We start from the raw sequence: 18,855 nt of genomic DNA, 5'->3' as shown, positions 1-18,855 counted from the left end.
ACATCCCCAGTTAGTGGCCCATCGTCCTCCGGATGTGGGGAGCAGGTGGGTTTCCTATATTAGGGCAAGATCGACTTCATGTCTTTTAAGGTATTGGGATATTCTTGGAGTCTTAGTTGGGTTGTTTCACCCTCTAATGTTCCATGCTGCTACTTTGAATGTGTGTAGTACACATTATGTTTATTCAGGCTATATACGTCTCTCTTGGTTATTGCATTATTTGTGCTTGCATGTCTGTCTTGTTGTCCAGAGTTTGATCGCAGGGTTTGTTGACAGGGACCTGGCCCATGCTTGGCGCATTATCCTACAAAGTTCCCTTCCCCTACTTGCTGTACACTGCTCGGGTTTCTTTGCAGTGGAGTTTCCCTCCGAATCCCTCCCTCACAAGCAACCCAGAGCCTGCCCCCCAAACATGCAACTTTTAATTAGTCCTCTGATCGGGGTGCTAGTGCCCAGCCAAGTCCGCTGGCTCCCATCTAGCGTTCTGTCTTGTTGCGTCTTGCAGTGCTATATTCCAGTTCAGTATGTCAGCAGGGTCGACAGCCGATTTCGTCCAAGTAGCTGCTGACTGCCTCAGGTGAATTGAAGAATTGTGTACTCCCGGCGTGTTGGATCTGGAGTTTTGCCAGAAAGAGCATGGAGTACTGAATTTGGTTATCTTTTTCCACTCCTGTAAAGTACCTGCGTGACGATTGGACCGCCTGGGAGAAGTCTGGATATACTTTAATTATATCTCCGTCATAGAGCGACTCTCCTTTCTCCATGGCGAGCCGCAGGATGGTATCGCGGTCACTATAATTGAGCAATCGTGCAATGATCGAGCGCGGAGGTGCTCCTGGGACCGGGCGGCTGGCAGGTATCCGATGTGCCCTCTCGATTAGAAAGAGGTGGGACCGTGCGTTTTCTCCGAATAGTTCCTTGCACATGGCTTCACTTACTCCTTCATCTTCTGTGGGATTTGTCTTTCTCTCATCCCTACTAGTCGTAAGTTATTACGGCGGGTTCTCCCCTCCAAGTCCTCATTCTTAGCTGTGACCGCTTTCACGTGGACTTCCAGTGCGGACACTCTGTCCGTCAGTGCAGCACTTCCATCTTCTAGGTCCGACACCCTTTGTTCGTCTGTATCTAATCTGTCTCTGTGCTTGTCCAGCCGGTGTTGCAGTTGGTCGACCATCGAGGATAGAGTATCTAGTTTAGAGTCTAGATTGCCGGTTCCAGCAATATTTCTTGGATTTCAACATTCGGGATTTGAACTGTGTTCTCATCCTGCTCCATCGCTGTTCCAGGGGTTCCGGTTGTGTTTGCGGACCATGGGTTTTGGCGGTGGACCCAGACTCAAAGTTCAGCTTTCTTTGTAACTTGTCCATCTTTCCCATGCTTAATGATTGTTGCCCCTCAGATTGGGGTAGACGTGATAGGAGATTTTACAGTCAGTTTGGGAGTCTGACTGAGTTATTGGAATACTGAGCTGGGCGGTGTCTTCACCAAGTGGAATCGTCAATTGACTGGGTGGACACTGGATTGGGTGTTTTTTATGTCGATGCTACGTTATTCTACTCAAGTGGCTGCTCTGGTCGTGAATGACTTGTTTTCATTAGTGGCATATTTCTCATGGGGGTGTTCTTCAGTTGATGTTTTCCTTTCAACGTTTGTTTAGGCAGTTTTATGAGCTGGTTTTCCATGCCAAAGTGTCTTTGTTATGTCTTTGCCTGTGTATTGTTCTGGCCACCGGTTACTGGGCCAGTCGTTGAATGTTCTGTTCTTGGAAGGTTCCTCGTACAAGAGTCAAACTTGCCTCATCTGCAGATTGCTTAAATGACGAGCTCTTTGGCGAGGTCTGGGTCGGTCTTTCTGATTCCGATCCCCACGGTCATGGGTGGCATTGCTGCGGTTTACTTGTAGTCGTCAGATAGTGCACTTTCCCACTTCCTTGGTCAGGTGGCAATGTAGCGGTGCATGGAGGCGCAGTTTATCCCCCGCCGCTGCTGTGACCCAATTCTACTGTTTCTTGCCTCTCCATAGCTTCACCACAGAGGTGAAGTCTGTGGAGTTGTGGCGCAGTGGGGCAAGGTGGGGTCGAGTGACCTGGCCGCCCCGCTTTATGCTATGTGGACTGTTTCCTACTCTGGGTATCGGGGTGGGCTCTGGTCAACTCTCACTATTTCATTTTGCATCTGTGAAGCCCTGCAATCGATTGAGCCCAGCCGGCGTGGTCCGATGTTGCAGGGATAATGTATTGGGGCCACTTCAGGGTCTAATCGGTCCGAATCTGGGCTGCTGTTGGGGTCTGTGCCATTTGCAGCCCCTGCAGGTCTGCTGTCTCTTTGCGGGGAGTAGGATTTCTAATTACTTGAGTCGGGAGGAGAGGAGCAGGGAAGGAAGGCTCACCTCTCTTCACGTTCCAAACGTACCAGGAAAGCCGCCACCCACTAGGCTTCTTGGGTTGCTGGTCGAGGCAGGTAGACACTCTATGTCTTCGACCGTATGTGCATTTTTCGTCACAGGGTGGTCGCGTTTCTATGTTGGCTGAGGAATCAGACGTAGTATTCTCGTGAGTTCTGTGTGAATTCCTCACCATCACTGCTGCAGGTTAGCTTGTGCTGAGATGTCAGGGGGCGTTTAGTTTGTGGAGGTGTTGTGCACCTGCCACTGTTCGAACATGTAGTGCGTCCTTCCTCGTTCCCACAAGGGTCTTCTGCTTCAGGTTGCCAGTCAGTTCGGGCTTCTCGCCAGGGCCCTGGCCAGCTCCGGCAGCATTGGTCTCTCACTCCACCCCTACTCCCTTGCCACGTCACCTCAGGGACGTCTGTGGTTTCCTCACAGCATCTCCGCTTCTGGAGAGCTCCGCGCTGGCAGTGTCGTTAACGTTGTGTTCTGTAAGGTGGATTGTCGTGTCACACACTGTTCCGAATACCTTCTGGATTCCGGATATCTGACGGGAAGTACCAGTGGGTTTTTGGCGCCTCTGCTGCTTTCTATTCCGCCGTTGGAACCTCGCCGGAGTTGGGGCTGCGGCCCACTCAGACGCCGCTGTTACGTTCTCGTCTATGCCACGTCGTCCACACTTCTACGGACACATCTTGGGGTCGGTGGGTTCCAGGCAGCCTCCACCTTTGTTCTCGTATCGTTTTAGGCGCTGCAGAGGCTATTTTACACAGGATATTTGGGAGCCCTGCTAGGAGCTCACAGTGGAGCCGCCATCTTGGTTGGGCTCTCTAGCGCCCTCCCGGGAGGTGTCCAGGCTTGAAGAGGGATGTAAGCATCCTTGGTAGGGGGCTTGCAAGGATGACCTGTGGACTGGTGTTATTTGGATAGTTCAGGAGGCGCTCCTGCATATCATATCATATTGCAAGGAGCTCATGGCAGGATCCTTCATTCTGTTGAGCATTGAATAACTGGGCCCACCAGCAAAAGGGTCATGTTACTGTGTAAGGAAGGCTTATTAAAAAAGCCATATTTTGATTTAAAAATGTCAGCCGGCAGAGGAGAACGTGCCTAGGTGTCTCTCCCCGCCAGGCCACAACAACTAGCACCATAAAATAGCGTTCCGGGCGAGTCGGAGCCCAAAAGCAACGTGAGAAAATAGAGCACTGCAAACACAGAGCAGAGGGAAGCAGATTGTTTAGAGAATCGCAAACTGAGGAGGCAGAATTTGAGACACCTCGGACATCCCGCCGTGAAAGCAGAGAAGCTCGCAGCATGTCGGTGAGACGAGGGCCCAGAGCAAGGCTGTGAGGAGCTGGACACCCTCCGCCACGGTGACAAACACCCAGGGGCTGTCCACCTGAGACGGAGGGCACCGGGAACATCAGAGACCCTCCGCCAGGGCAGATGACCGGGGCCGCCAACATCGGAGCCGAGGAGCGGTGCCGCCAAGCGGGCGGGGAAACCAAGTTCGCCCCCTCACCCCGAGCATAGGAGCGGAGCGGCATAACCGGTGAGCAGTTACACGCAGCACCATAGAACGAGCGGGGACAGCAAGACGTGCACACGCCCACCCATATAATCAATCCGACAAAAGGTAGCCCGGGACACGAGGAATAGAGACGGCTGCCATAGCTATTAACCGGTCGCCACCTCCAAGCCCCCCCCCCCCCCAAGGACATAATTACTCATTAATATACGGACATATGCCTCAATACCCACCAGGCTCACGCTGAGATACCACCGGGGAACCAAACCCACACAAAGCCGGGGAAAGACGACCAAAAACTAATCGGAGACACCATCCCCCTTCAAAAGCACATTTAGAAGCGTCCTAGGGGACGAGGCACGAAGGGGAAGCAAATCAACAGGTAGAAGTGCCCAACACAGCACGCGTATAACGCAGAGAGGAAACGAAGCACAGGCACAACAACGCCGGAGACAACCACGGTCCCAAAGGACTCGAAATTGGCCTGCAGACCGAAATACAGCGAACCAGGAAGCAAGCCGACACGACGGACAAGGAAACCAGAAGGAACGCAGTGAGTACAACGCAGCCCGCTGTGGAAGCCCCGCGAACACTTCCCATCAGGACAAAAACATTAGTGTTTGACCTGTTGTGCCGAAGGCTGCACATTTAAAGAAACCAAAGTAGTAGGAACACCCAGAGTAACCACGGTGTTAATAAGCAGCGGACAACACGTGACTGCCCATAAGGAAGAGAAGGTCGTGCACGGGCGGCCACAACGCAGAGGCCATCTACGGATCCCTACCCAACACTGCTGGGGGCCACATCCCATCTAGCAAGGCGCACAAATAAGGGCTCAGTGAAATGCTGAACGCCAAGATCCCGAATGCACACAGAACCCCAGGTCAAGAAGGGCTGATCAACGCAGGGGCAGCACGACACGTAAGGGGAACTACACACCGGCCACACGAGGAAGATAACAGTAAAGCAATACTGACAATAGGGGCCGAGGCACACGAAGGAGCAAGACGAGAGCAACATTTAAGAGAGCAACAAAGGGAAGGGCGACAAACCAGAGCCAAAACAAGTCAGTCCCGCCTAAAGAACTACGGGGAGGGCACAAGAGAACAAGATGCAGAAGAGCAGCCACCCACCACCACTACGAAGGATCGAATCGCGACCCACTCCACGTGAAAACAACCACGGCCAAAAAGAGACAAGAACATGGCAGCCAAGGGGGACCAACCCTCAAAAAGGAGTGGCAGAACAGGGGAAAATTAATGGACCCATGCACGCCAAGAATGGGAATATAAACAGGAACCGCACAAGACTAGGACAGCAAAAAGTCTACACCACGAGCATGGATGTCCAAGTCAAGAGCTAAAACCCCAGCGCAGGCCCCTCCCCAAAGAAAACAAAACCGAAATCCAAGACAGCTCTGGAGTGCGGAAGAAACAATCCCGATAAAGAAAGTGGAAACAGTAACAGAACCGCACGCCACCACGCAACAAACCATGGGGGACAAGGTGATGACCAAAGCTGAAATGCAGAACTGCTTTAAGGAGCTACAAAAATCAATTCCTACTCTCTATTCAAGAACAATTTCAAACACTGAGAGACGACATGAAGCAGTTTCACCAAGAGGTCAAGGTGGATATTGCAAAACTAGAAGAGAGAACGGACATGCTTGAAAGAGTAGTTCAACAGGTAGAAAAAGACACGCAGAAGTCAGACGATATGCTATAACAATTGGCACGCACATCCAACAACCTAAAGCTCCATTGTGAGGACTTAGAAAATAGATTGAGGTGATCAAACATCACAATTAAGAACCTACCCAAGTAAATACAGGACAAAGACCTACAGGGGACAATTACTCAACTTTGTACAGAAATCCTAGCGGGGGACACAGAACCACAAATAAAAATAGATAGACTACACAGGGTAGGCTGCAGGAGATCGGCAGAATCGGGGAACAGACCAAGGGATGTTCTAGCGGCCATATCCTCCTACACTGAAAAAGAACAAATACTACACAAGGCGAGATATGCAACCCCGATACGAGTAAATGGCCAAGAAGTCCAATTATATCAAGACTTATCCCAGTACACCTTGCAGACGAGACAGAAAATGGGCCCTGTGGTCCAACACTTAACGGCCAGCCAAGTGAAATAAAAATGGACCTTCCCATTCAGTCTCCTGTTTACCTGGGAAGGGACTCAACACAGGATAACAACATGTGAAGAAGGGGAGCATATCCTGGGGTTGCAACAAGGAGATGAAGACCGCCACGTCCAACAACAAAGGAGAACGAGAGGCCCCAACAGGCTGGAGGGATGGAAAACAGTATCGAAGAAAAATGGAGGAGGGAAGAACAGCTAAAACTTACCGGATCGTAGAGCTAGAGAGAGACAAAGAAAGAATGATCACACAACAAGAAGAGCGATAGTACACACCAAAGGGCAAGGACTCGCCCGGAATAACAAAACACAGGCCCCATGGGCAAAGGAGGAAGGGCGTGTTTGGAATATACAGTGGGGTTTAGGATCCCCCACAATCGGAACCTGAGGAGGATAGGGGACCAGGAGCGCAGGACACTACGTCCGGACGCATGTAGGAACCTAGCCCCCCCCCTCAGGGGGAGGGGGAAGTTGGGGAAAGGAGGGGGAGGTGGGAGGGAACGGATGGCGGAGGGACCACAAGATAGTAAATCATGAAAATCCACGGGAGCAACATGAGAAAAGGGCACGGGAAATAATGGACCATGGATAAGGGAACCACGAATCAGATAAGGATCCCGACACATAATGTCAGGGGAATGAATACCCCGACAAAAAAGAAAAAACTGGAATGGAAAGCATTCAAAATGAAGGCAGATGTCATCATGTATCAAGAAACACACACAAAAAAAGAGCGAAAAATCACAGATGAGGATAAGGGGAGCCTGGCACCTATACCAAAGCCAATGCGGAGGGGAAGAGGGCAGGAGTCTTCATTGCTATACAGGACAGACTTAAAGCACAATTGCAGAGCCACCAGGCGGACAAGGAAGGTAGATAACTCTTCTTGAACATAACATTGGAAGGCAGGCACATCACCCTGGCATCTATATACACATTCTTAAAGGAAAACTTGCAGCATTAGAAGAGTTTGCGACGGGGGATATCATCATGTGGGGGGGCCTCAATATAGCATGTAACCCCAAACTGGACAGAAGCTCCAAGACACGAGCAGAGGCAAGCACCCCCACGAAAGCACTGAAGAAGGCTTTTGAAACACTGACCCTCGACGACCTCTGGCAAGCAAAGAAAGGAGATGCTCAAGGCTTGACGCACTACTCCCACATTTACAACACACAATCCAGAATAGACTACATGTGGGCTTCGACCGGACTATTAGGAAAGGTGGTGGAAATTGAAATAGGCCCGATCTCCCTCTCAGACCATGCCCCAATAAAAACCACCCTCAACATTCAGAGACCTAAAGGAGGGGTTTGGACCTGGAGGTTTCCAGCGCACATACTGCAAGACGTCACGATAGTAGATACAATAAAGGAAAAGATAGCCCTTTACTTCACCGAGAACGACACAGGTACAACCCCCAGGGGGTTACTATGGGACACATTTAAGGCTGTTTTACGAGGAGAGCTGATATCTCTGAAGACCCGAAGAGACTGTCAATGCACAAAATGGGAAGAAGAACTTGAGGGAAAACTTGCAGAAGTGCAAAGAGAACTTCTAAACAACCCCAGCAGGAAGGCGAAACTGGCTATGAAACATATACAAGGCCACCTGGGGTTGCTTCAGACCAGGAAGGCAGAGTTAGCCCTCATAAGAGCCAAACAGATATACTATATTAGGACCAACAAAGCTGACAAACTCCTGGCACGACAACTTCGAGACAAAGGCCGAAGGATAACAATAATGAAGCTGAGAGATCCGCAAGGGAACATAAAAAGAACCAATGAGGAGATGGGGGGGATAATGAGGACAGACTACCAGACTCTATACCAATCAGAAAATCCAAAGACGGACAGCCAGAAGACCTTCCTTAACAACATACCGTTACTCCAGATATCGGAAACAAGCAAAGAAATGCTGGAGAGGGACATACAACCAGAGGAAGTAATCAGGCAATCAGGAAATTACCGAAGAATAATGTGCCAGGCCCAGGTGGCTACACAGAGACTTTCTATAAAACATTCCAAGACACGCGGGCCCCAAGACTGACCAAGCTATTTAATAGCTTCAAAACACAGGGAAACATAACACCCTCAATGAATGAGGCGAAGCTGTGATATTCCAAAAGCCAGGAAAGGACCCGACACTACCGGGGTGATACCGTCCAATCGCCCTAATCAACCTGGACGCCATGCTCTCCACAAAGATACTGGCAGATAGACTCCCTAGGCTCTTATCAATGTTTGTGGCTCCAGACCAAGCAGGATTTATCCTGAGGAGGCAGACGGCAGGCAATATACGTAGGGTGAGCCATCTCATTGAAAAAACAGAATACACACACACACACCCCAGCGATTCTGTTTCACTGGACGTAGAGAAAGCATTTGACAGAGTCAAATGGACGCAACTGTTTTATACAATGGAACGCATGGGCTTCGGACAAACATACATGCAGATGATTAAAGCCAACTACAAAACACCCACAATGAGGATTTCACCGTATGGCCTCTTATCGTCTCAAATTGCAGTAACCAGAGGTACAAAACAAGGATGCCCACTATCACCCCTCCTGTATGCACTATTTCTGGAACCATAACTGATCAGAACAAGAGAACTACAACAGATAAAGGGTATACAAATGGGTGGAGAAGAGCATAAAACGATGGCCTTCGCGGATGACATGCTCTTGGTCCCGAATGACCCGGACCAATCTCTACCGGCTCTTCTGGGGGAACTGGACCTCTTCAGGCCCATCTCTGGCCTGAAAATCAACAGGCATAAATCAGAGATCCTAAACCTGACAGCGGACCCGATCAGGATCGATGATTTAGCCTGCTCTACCCACATGAATAAGGCAACGGACAGCATCACATACTTAGCGATCAAACTCACACCATCAGTAAAGCAGCTGTACACTGCCAACTTCCCAAATCTGTTAGCCAAGCTGAAAGCGGACCTCATGAAATGGAACCCCCCTCAACATTTCATGGTGGGGTAGGATGAGAGTCATCAAATTGACTGTCCTACTGAAGCTTCTTTATTATTTTCAGATGCTCCCGATAAAACTACCGAAGACATTCTTCAGATCACTGAACAAAATATCTACCTTCATATGGCAACACAAAACACCAAGAGTGGCAATGGCAACACTAACGGTGCAAAAGAATGAAGGAGGGCCAACAGTCCCCCACTTTAGGAAATACTACGAAGCGGCACATTTACGGGTTATAAAATATTGGGTGGCACAGCCCCATAAACATATATGGGCGAGACAAGATGAAGCGGTCGCCGGGGCGCCCCTATCGAACCTACAGTGGAGGGACAAGAGAGACAGACCCCGAACACCAGAAAAAGCGGAATTATGGGGGCAGGATTAGAAGAATGGGATGGGGCTACTAGAAGAGGGAACCTGACGATATACCAGTCATCCTTCAACCCAATGTTCGGAAATCTGGACTTACAACCTGGAATGGAATGCAAAGCGTACACCAGCTGGATCCGAGCGGGATGTACAAAAATACGAGACATGTATAAGGGACCGATGGTTATGACACTCCAGGAACGCATACAAGAGGTAGGAGTAAAACCAACGGAAAAATATCAGCATATACAACTAGCACACTGGCTATCGTCCCCCGCCAACAAAGAAGCCGCTACGAGACAACTAACCCTTTTTGAAACATTTATGACAACAGACACAGGATCCCACAAACTGATGTCAAACCTGTATAAACTCCTGAATGAACAAGGAGAGGAAATCCAATGGAGATACATGAATAGGTGGAAAAAGACGCTGTGTGAACCAATATCACAAGACCAATGGAGAGAGGTATGGAATAAAATTTCCAAGCTGACTCGGTCTATACAACTAAGAGAAATGTGGCAAAAAAATCCTTCTCCGGTGGCACTTCACTCCAGAAAGACTCCACACAATGTATCCCACTGCTAGTGAGAAATGCTGGCGCGGATGCCAACAATTAGTGGACTGGAAACATATATGGTGGGACTTCCCAGTCATAACAAAATATTGGACGGAAGTAAAAGAACAAGTGGGGAACATGATACAAGTGGCCGAAGAATTAGAAGATAGGATAAGGCTGGCGGGCATGTGTGACCCGACGCAAAAAACACACAAAAAAGCAACAGAAAGGGGTGAGGACGCCGATCATAGCGGCATGCTGACAATAGGCCAACATTGGAAACAGAAAGACCCACCTACACAAATAGAGTGGCTCCAGAAAGTATGGAAATTTGTCTCACTGGAATGGATGGACATTTAAGATCCAAGGAATACCGGAAGATTTTCAAGCAAATTGGGGAACTATCCTGTCAAAGCGATTACATAATCCAATGGAGCCCACACAAGATCAAGATTTGAATCCTGGTCAGCCTTTAACTCTAGCAACGACAAGGAACTATGGACCAAATCCGTCATCCGGAGAGGGGGTGGGAGGAGGTGCAGGGAGGGAGGAGGAGGGAAGGGAAGTTGGGGTTGTTGATCTGTAGACATGCAAAATCAATAAAAATATGCTTTTTTAAAAAAAAAACATTTTTTTCAGATTGTGAGAAACGCAGAGAGGTGTTCTACCTCACTAATTAGGATGTGGGGCATCGGCTACCCATCTACCAATGTCTCTGCGTGTGCAAAAACAGCTAGAAAAAGGTATTGTTTCATTCATTACAGTCCTAGAAGTGATATAAACACAAAACAGTCACTAAAAAAGTTGAAATTTGGACACATTAATGTACTACTTTAAATACTTCCTATTCAGGGACTGAAGTAATGGGCTGCCCTACGGTTATCAAGTGATGGGCAGCGCAGAGCAGGTGCCAATCCACCCTTCAAAATGAAGATACCCAGGGGCAAAAAATCTCAAGTTTGCAAGAAGTACAGATAACGGCGGGTGGCACAAAAAAGGGTGCATGTTTTGTGAAGGACCTTAAAAAATGAATGGAATTTTACCCTCCCCTCAGTTCCCGGCACCTCCCTATGCATGCTGGATTCTCTCGATGGGATGATATCCTACAAAAGATGAAAAGCATAGCATGGTCTAGCACGCCTTACATTTTTGGATAAATTATGAATGGTTTAAAAGTGTACTTTTTATGTTCCTATTTCAATATACGTGTAAGTGATTAACCCTCTTAGGCGTCCTTGGTGTGCGATCTTGAAACTAAACAGCACATTGTATGTTTATATCAAGTTCTTTTCTTCATTTTTAGTGCCACATTTATTTTTTAATTTACTTCAAAATATTGTATAGTGCAACCTAACCAAAGCCATCACAAAACTTTACAATAGAAAAATACAATATAAAATGAACAATGCATAAATGCCAATTATTTCACTGGAAAAACAACTCAAAAGAAATGACAAAAATGAAATAAACATTCAAAAATGGGAAACCCAGAATTGAAGAATTTTCTAAACAAATATTGCACAATCCAGAGTAGAAAAATAATCTGGATCTAGTGAAAAATAATGACATAACGTAAAACGCAAGGGTTGCAGGTCATAATGCAATGCTACATTATATGCCTATTCTTCAATCAGAGGAGTATGTTAAAAACAAAATTCAAGAGTATTATGAATGCACATAGAGTTTTAAATGGGACAAAATTGAAGCAGCACTTACCGGTGCAAAACGATTCTCCTTTGCAGGTAGCATTAATTGCCTCCTGACACTTTTTCTGGGCAGTTTCAAATTGACATTCTTTGCAGCAGGGGCTGTTTCGATCACTGTTAACAAAAAGCACAAGAATGATTTGGGGGGAAAATAAATCAATGAAGTTAAACTAACAGATGTTCTTTGCAGTCATCGTCTACTTTTAATAAACTTTCAGATGGACTAGAGTTGAATCCGTTTTCTAATGTAACATAAAAATCAAATGCATCTTCCTTCCATGCACTGTGGATACCTGCTTCAAAACAATATCTCAATGAGTTTATATGAGATGTGAACTGCCAGGCAGGACATGTACTGTAGTACGCTTTGTTGTCCAATGGTGCATTATTATCATACAGCAAATCTTTTTTAAAACATGGTTTTGATTAACAATAGGCAATATAAACAGATCAACATTACTCTGGCAGTTCACAGTGATTTCCTCAACATTAGTAACACGTATTTCCAATGAGAGACAAGGCATTGAAACGCACTATGTCACATGTTGGTCAGACTGTGGAAAAACCTTAGTACTGATGGCTAACAATCTATCCTTTCGTCTCATAATTTGGTTGGTGACACCAGCACTGCTAGCCTTCACTTCTAGCTTAACTCTGCACCATCCATCTGCATCTAAACAACCTGTATGTCAGAAATACAGGCTGGATGGGTTTTTGTCTTTTGGTCGGGTGGATCTGTTTTTTACTTTGTGATACGCATTTCCGGTCCTTGTCTCTTGAGCCATGCCCCATCTCGCAAACTACATTAAGAACTTGAAATCAGGTTTGATGACACTATTGCCGACACCTGTGAGGTTGTAGTAGTGAAGGATCAACACACAGGTGTCATTTGTGTTGCTACAGACTTATTCAAAATAAAGTAGGGTTGGAGAAAGGCCTCATTAGCCCTAACGCTAAGAGGGGTTCCCTGCATCAACACAAATCTCAAATGGGTTTGTCAGGATGTAAAAGAAAATATAAGTCCACCATTGTGTCAAAAACCCTAACTCTATCCATCATGCTAACAACTCAAAATAAAGTGCATAGGAGTTGTCTTCTCAGCAGGTTATTCGTAGTTCCTTTCCAAGTTCATAACACAAAGTTCCAAATGGTGCAAAAACAAACAAAGTTCCACAGGGGTCAAGAGAATGCCTCCCTTCTCTTTTCTTTTCAGAATGTTCACAAGTCCCAGGGGAAATGACTCCCTGACCCTAGTTTCTTTTTCACTTCGTTGAAGAGCCCAGATGACGTCTCCCTTCTCCTACCTTGGCCACAAGGATCACAAGTTCCCATTTTCCATGTGAGGGAAAGAGATGGCCATTTTTGAAAATGAACTAAGCTACCCCCCGCACCCCTCTCCTTCACCTGGATGACCAGGATGGCCATGTGGCTAAGGAGAAAGATGAGTCAATGAGGAAGCCTTCCGAACCTCAGAACCAAAATAGGAAGAGAGGGATGGGAGGGCTCTTGAGGCCCACTGTGAACGAAGTCAACAGATATAAAAGTGAGTTCACTCAACTTTTGGACGCTGTCTGTCTGCAATTCTGTACATGTGGTTATTCCGTAGTTGGGGTGGATGGCAAAAACAGACCTCTCCACTTGTGGCGAGTGCCAAACCCGCTACTATTGTCAATTGAGAAAGTTAAATCCCAACGTGGGATTGAGCTGCGGGTGGTGGGGGGCAGGGGGACGAAAGGATTATTCCCTGGACCCTTCCGGAAGAGCCCTCAGATTTAAGTGGTCAAATGAAATCTCTACTCACGTTGAACTTTGGGGGTTACCCCTGGAATATCCGATGGGACAGTTCTTTGTTTTAGGGTTTAGTTTGAAAGTTGTGCTTCAAGTATGTTGAGGTGCATTTGAGCATGAACGTTTAAAGTCCTTACTTTTGGTAGCAATCTTAAACTAATTCATAACAGAACTAAGCTAACTTCAGCATTTAGAATCACTACGCTAAATGCCCAGGGACTTAATTGTCTGCTTTAAAAAAAGTCCATATTAAAAAGGCCCCAAGACCTAGATTCCACAATTGTGTTTCTTCAAGAAACAGTACTTTTACCTGGTGTGAGACAGGCATCGTATCAAGAGAGACAGACTCAAAGATGTTAGTTTCAAAACCTTAATTTACTAAGGTTCCTGGGTTGGTGTAATGCCTATCTGGCCCTAACACTAAAGGGATGGTTACCTTAATTGATGTTTCTAAGGGCCGTCGAATTCTGAAAGTCCAAAGTAAAAATCTTTCTGTGTCTAAACCTATGCTTGCCCTCACTCTTTGACAAAATGTGTTAGGAAGCCTCTTAAAAGAAAAATATAGTATTTCAACAAAAAATAGGAAACCAAGATTGCCTTCAGGTGGTCTTCCCACCAGGTGTGGATTGGTCAGCTTCACAAAAATGAGTTCCATCAAGAAGGGCTGTTCATAAGACCTTCTCCACAGATCTCGCAGCAGTCTTACACTTTCAATGTTTTAAGTTCCTTGGGATTCCCTTCCTCAAGCTTTAGCTCTTTCAACTTCAAAACACAACCAAAAGGAAAAAAAAACAGTTCCTTTCCAAGCTTCTCGGGGTTCCCTTCCCCAAGCTTTAACTACTTTAGCATCAAAACCCAATATGTATTCAACTTTGTCAGGCCTCTCAGGGTTCCCCTTCCCCAAGCTTAGGCCCCTCTTGGATTCAAACACTAGTTCAGCTTATCAGGATGTACCTTTCCTTTTTTATAAAGTTCTTTCATACACATTTCACTCGTGGGATACAATCAGAGACATTTGAAACCGCCAGGTTCTTTGCTCCTCCTAGGTGTGACCACTCTGATCTGTAGCCCCTTCTCTTTATTCCTTGCTCTTTGTTTTCAACCTTTCTCCTTCTATGTGCTTCCTGTACCCCTTCTTGTTCTCCTTTGCTTCCTTGGTTTCCTTCTAGTGCATACTTGCAACTTCCTTGCGCTCTCGTGCACACTTGCACCTTTCTTGCTTTTGCGTGCACACTTGCACCTTCTTAATATCTTGCACTTTCCTTGCTTTCTTGTGTACACTTTTTTAATGTCTTTACTTTTCATCTGCGCCGCTAGCGCCTTTTCCTTCTGTTGCTTTCATTATCTATATTCTTGCGCTTTCTGGCTTTTCCATATTTCCTTTCACTTTTCCGCTACGCAAGCTTGCTCTCGCCTTTTTCACCCAGGGCTGGACTGGCCTACAGAGAACGCTGGAGATTTCCCAGTAGGCCTCTGCACCCTGAGCCTCTTTTGTCTGATATTTCCACATTTTCACATAGGAAAAGGGTTGGACCTGCTGAAAATCAGTAATTTGGGGCCACTTTGAAAATTATTTCCAGGGCCTCTTTTGGTTCCCAGTCCACTCCTGCCTTCACCCTTTTTCGCTTTATGCAGCTTATCAAGCTTTCATTCGCTTTTTCGCTCTGTGCTGCTTTATCAACAGTGTATTTCTCCCGCTCCAGTCAATCGCACGCTCCCGAGTTTCTCTCTCACGAACATAAAACTCACCGGGCAGCTCCGCGTTGACGAGCGGTCCCTCTGGATACACAGGGCTGAGGTCAGGGTCTCTCCAACGGCCCCTCAGATACCTTTGGACAGGCACATGTCCCAAGGAAACAAGCACTTTTCCGACCGCCCACAGCAGGATGCAGGGTGCCTCGCACCGGCTCCTTGGCGGCACAACTCCCTAGCCACACTGCAGCCCCTTCTCACCACCTGGCCAGGGTCCCAGCACACCGTTCTCCTCATAACTTTGGATCCTGCTGCTCTCTGCTCCTCAGCCTCTGGTCCTGGCAACATCCACAGCTCGCACTCTCTCCTCTGTGAAAAACCACACCTTTTACAGTTGAACAAACATTCAAGTACATTCAGGTGTGAGCGGTTATTATTGAATGCCTGATGCTGCCTGACTATTAGTGGGACAACTCAAGTTATTTTTATAGTAGGTTTCCCTTACTTTCCCCATGTTGTTTCTGTGGGTAATCTTCACTGATCTTAGTTGCATCTTCCTCATCTCAGTATTTCTTGGAAATGGGGAGGGGGAGATGGGGTGACATTGAAAATGCCCCATGAAAGCTGAGGGAGAGTGGGTTGTGGTATTATGGGGAATACCATGTCTCGCCCTTGGGTTTTCTCCTCCCAATCCATCATTACCCTCCACTCGGGTGCTCCTCCCTCGCTTGCCCACCCCAAGGTTCGGGATCCAAAAGCAAAGGCCATTCCCTGGCCACCTGAATGGAAGATCCCGAGGGATTAGGTGGGAGAACACCATCAGGTTTCTCACAATGGAGATGAGCTCCGTCTACATCATAAGAATTTCCTGCAAGAATTCTTTGACACCAGTGGGTAGAAAAAAGGAGGTGTTGTCATTTTAGTGACTAGAAATACCCTGTTAATTACCAAGGGGGTAATGAGCGTCCCCAAAGTGAGATATATGTTGAAACAAGGGGGAATTATTTGGGCATCTTATCACATTACGCTCCCTCTACCCTCCTAAATTAAAAGTTACACCAATTCCCTACTCGTCCACTGGCATAGTACTCAAACTTGCTGGCAAGTATGGGGATGTTTGAAACATATTTGACATTTACTGTAAACAAACTGTTTGCAGTAAATGGGCAATAAAAGTTTCAATCAGTCAACAAACTTTTATTCGGCATTGAGCCTTCAATTAAAACATCAGCTACAGACAAAATAAAACCATGAAACACAGGGTACAAACAATTTACCGCAGTAAATACTTCATAAAACAGTTTACATTTAGGATCTGAGCGGGGAGCCCTGCTTGCAACCTCTTAAAACAGTGACCAAATCCATCAGGGTTAGTTCAGTGGTAACTTCCTTGGCTTTTATTTGGTGGAACAAAAAGGGATCCCTACGCACAGGCCCGGGGGCTCACAGACAAAGGGATCTCGTCTCACAGGCAGAGGGGCAGGAAAAAATGGGCGAGAGGCTTACTTAGGGCTTGGGTTAAAAAATGTTTTCCTTAACAGCCAAGCCTTGTGGATGTACCGGATGGACCCATACACCATGAAAGGGTCAACACTCTTGCACAAAAAAGTCATTGCTGCTTCGGTATCCCTGATCCCAGCCGCCCTCAATGAGGGTCCCAGAAACATGAGCCGTAAGGATTTTGATTTAGAACATAGCAGCATGTGTAGTGTGGTGTGGTCTCGGGTGCCATCCCACACAATGGGTATTGGTCAACATTTGCTGGGTTCCATGATTGCGTGAAGGCGGCCACTGGGAGGATGCCCAGTCTTACTCGTAGGTATAAGGACCTTTTGTATTATTGGGATATATAGTCCAGATAGGATTTAGGACCAGGATAGCTAACGGGGAGGTATGCGGGGCCCAGTTTAAGTTTCGTAGCATCGCACAGCAGTTGATCCCGGGCGCCTTTGACTAGTGCATCTTCAATTCTTTTCTTAGTACCAACAGCTGGCATTCTGTGTAACCCCACAGGTTACCACCCCCGCTTCATAAAGTGATTTCTTTATGTGGCAAAGCCAGGGTATGGATTTCCCACATCTAATGCCATGAGGTGGTTCAATGCGCCTCTCCGTTTTTCCAGCCCTTCCTGGTTCCAAATCCTTAACCATAAAAGAACTTGGATAAGCTTAAACTGAGCAGCCACAGGAGTAACATTAAGTTCGGAAAGTACTAAGGAGGAAGGAGCGCTATTTGGGAGTGAGGCCAACTTTTTTAGAAACGCAAGTTCGCTTTTTATGAGGGTGTCTACGTTGGCATGTCTCCATAGTTTCGCCCCATACAGAGCTGCGGATAGGGCCTGGTTTTGTATAAATTCAGGGCAGGGGAAATGGCACCCCCCCATGTTTAACATGAAATGACTTGATTGAGGCACTGAGTTTCACCATTGTAGTGACTGCGCGACCCACCTGCTCGACCCACTCTCCCAGCTCTTGAAATCTCACACCAAGATAATCAAAAGATTTTACTTGGGCGAGCTGTGCTCCTTCCACCTTAAGCACCAATGGTGTATGTTTTGAAAAACCAGGCTTGAACACCAGACTTATGAATATTCAGTTCTAGGTCTAGCTCTTTCCATTTAGCTAAAAAGATCGCCATGGATTTCTCCAGACCTTGATGGGTAGTTGCCACCAAAACTGCATCATCCTCATAGAATAAGGCTGGGTATTTATTTAGGGCAATCCTTGCACCCCTTCAACAATGAATCAATTATTTCACTGTGCCTGGCTAGTCTCTGGGTGACAGCCTTGTGCCAAATATGAAGTGTGCTAATGGTGACGTGCACCATTTTACAGGAAGCAGTGTCCATTTTTTGGCACCCATAACCATGGGTCGAGTGCATTCTTCTTAGGTCGGGAGTGTAAGAGAATGCATTACTTACCGTAAAAGCATTTCTGATGGTTGTATCTGCTTAGATTCACATGCTGTGCATAGGTCCGACATCCAGTGGTCACTGCGGAGTATTGCATTTTGTTTTTCGTAGTCGAAGTTCAATCTGGTTTTTAAGAATTTCTAAGGCCTGCTACTGGACATAAAACCCAAATTAAAGGCTTTCATGAAAGGTGACCTGGAAGTCGGGGGAGACCAACATGGTCTCAGATCCTTATACAGATAACCTCCCCAACCCCTCAACAGACTATAAGAACACACTGTTGTTAGCAAGAGTTTCACGTGTGAATATACTCCTGGAGGTTCTCCAACCCAGGAAAAAAAAGACTATACACACTACTTATTCATGCATAAAAGCCATTCCATGATCAATTCGAAACTGCTCCCCACAAAGCTGATCAGACCCAGCCAACTTAGTCTTATGGATCAGTACTATGTCAGGCTTTGTCCCTAAAGGAAATGTGACACTGTACCCCTCTTTATCCTGTCGCATAAGCAGTTTACATTACAGAACATATATTTAAGTGTTGCTGCCTACATTAGTATGGTAGTGAATTTGTCACGTGTTGACCCCCTCAGTGCTGCTGAAAATTGCATCATCCTATCATACCCCACCATATCACAAACATCGGTATCACAAATCCCAAGAACTGTAAACTGACCAACTGTATTTCAATGCCCCCACCCTATACTCCCCCTCCCCTGCTATAGTTTAAGCAGCGCTGTTGGCCCATGTTTCCAATCTTAAA

The 18,855-nt window shown here is 46.7% G+C and overlaps 1 protein-coding gene across 2 annotated transcripts in view; it reads right to left on the bottom strand.

Moving 5' to 3' along the window:
* Positions 1-18,855, bottom strand: part of ADAM17 (ADAM metallopeptidase domain 17) — a 1,432,827-nt gene that overhangs the window by 469,652 nt on the left and 944,320 nt on the right. For both annotated transcript variants that reach the window (XM_069605995.1, XM_069605996.1), the window contains exon 13: positions 11,709-11,812. In XM_069605995.1, the coding sequence (XP_069462096.1) occupies positions 11,709-11,812 (104 nt within the window). The remainder of the gene's footprint in view (positions 1-11,708; positions 11,813-18,855) is intronic.

The sequence above is a fragment of the Ambystoma mexicanum genome, chromosome 4p (assembly GCF_040938575.1).
Source record: "Ambystoma mexicanum isolate Mex_15411 chromosome 4p, UKY_AmexF1_1, whole genome shotgun sequence".
NCBI lineage: Eukaryota > Metazoa > Chordata > Amphibia > Caudata > Ambystomatidae > Ambystoma > Ambystoma mexicanum.
Note: the sequence above shows the minus strand (reverse complement) of the source record. Positions and strands in the feature narration are given on the sequence as shown.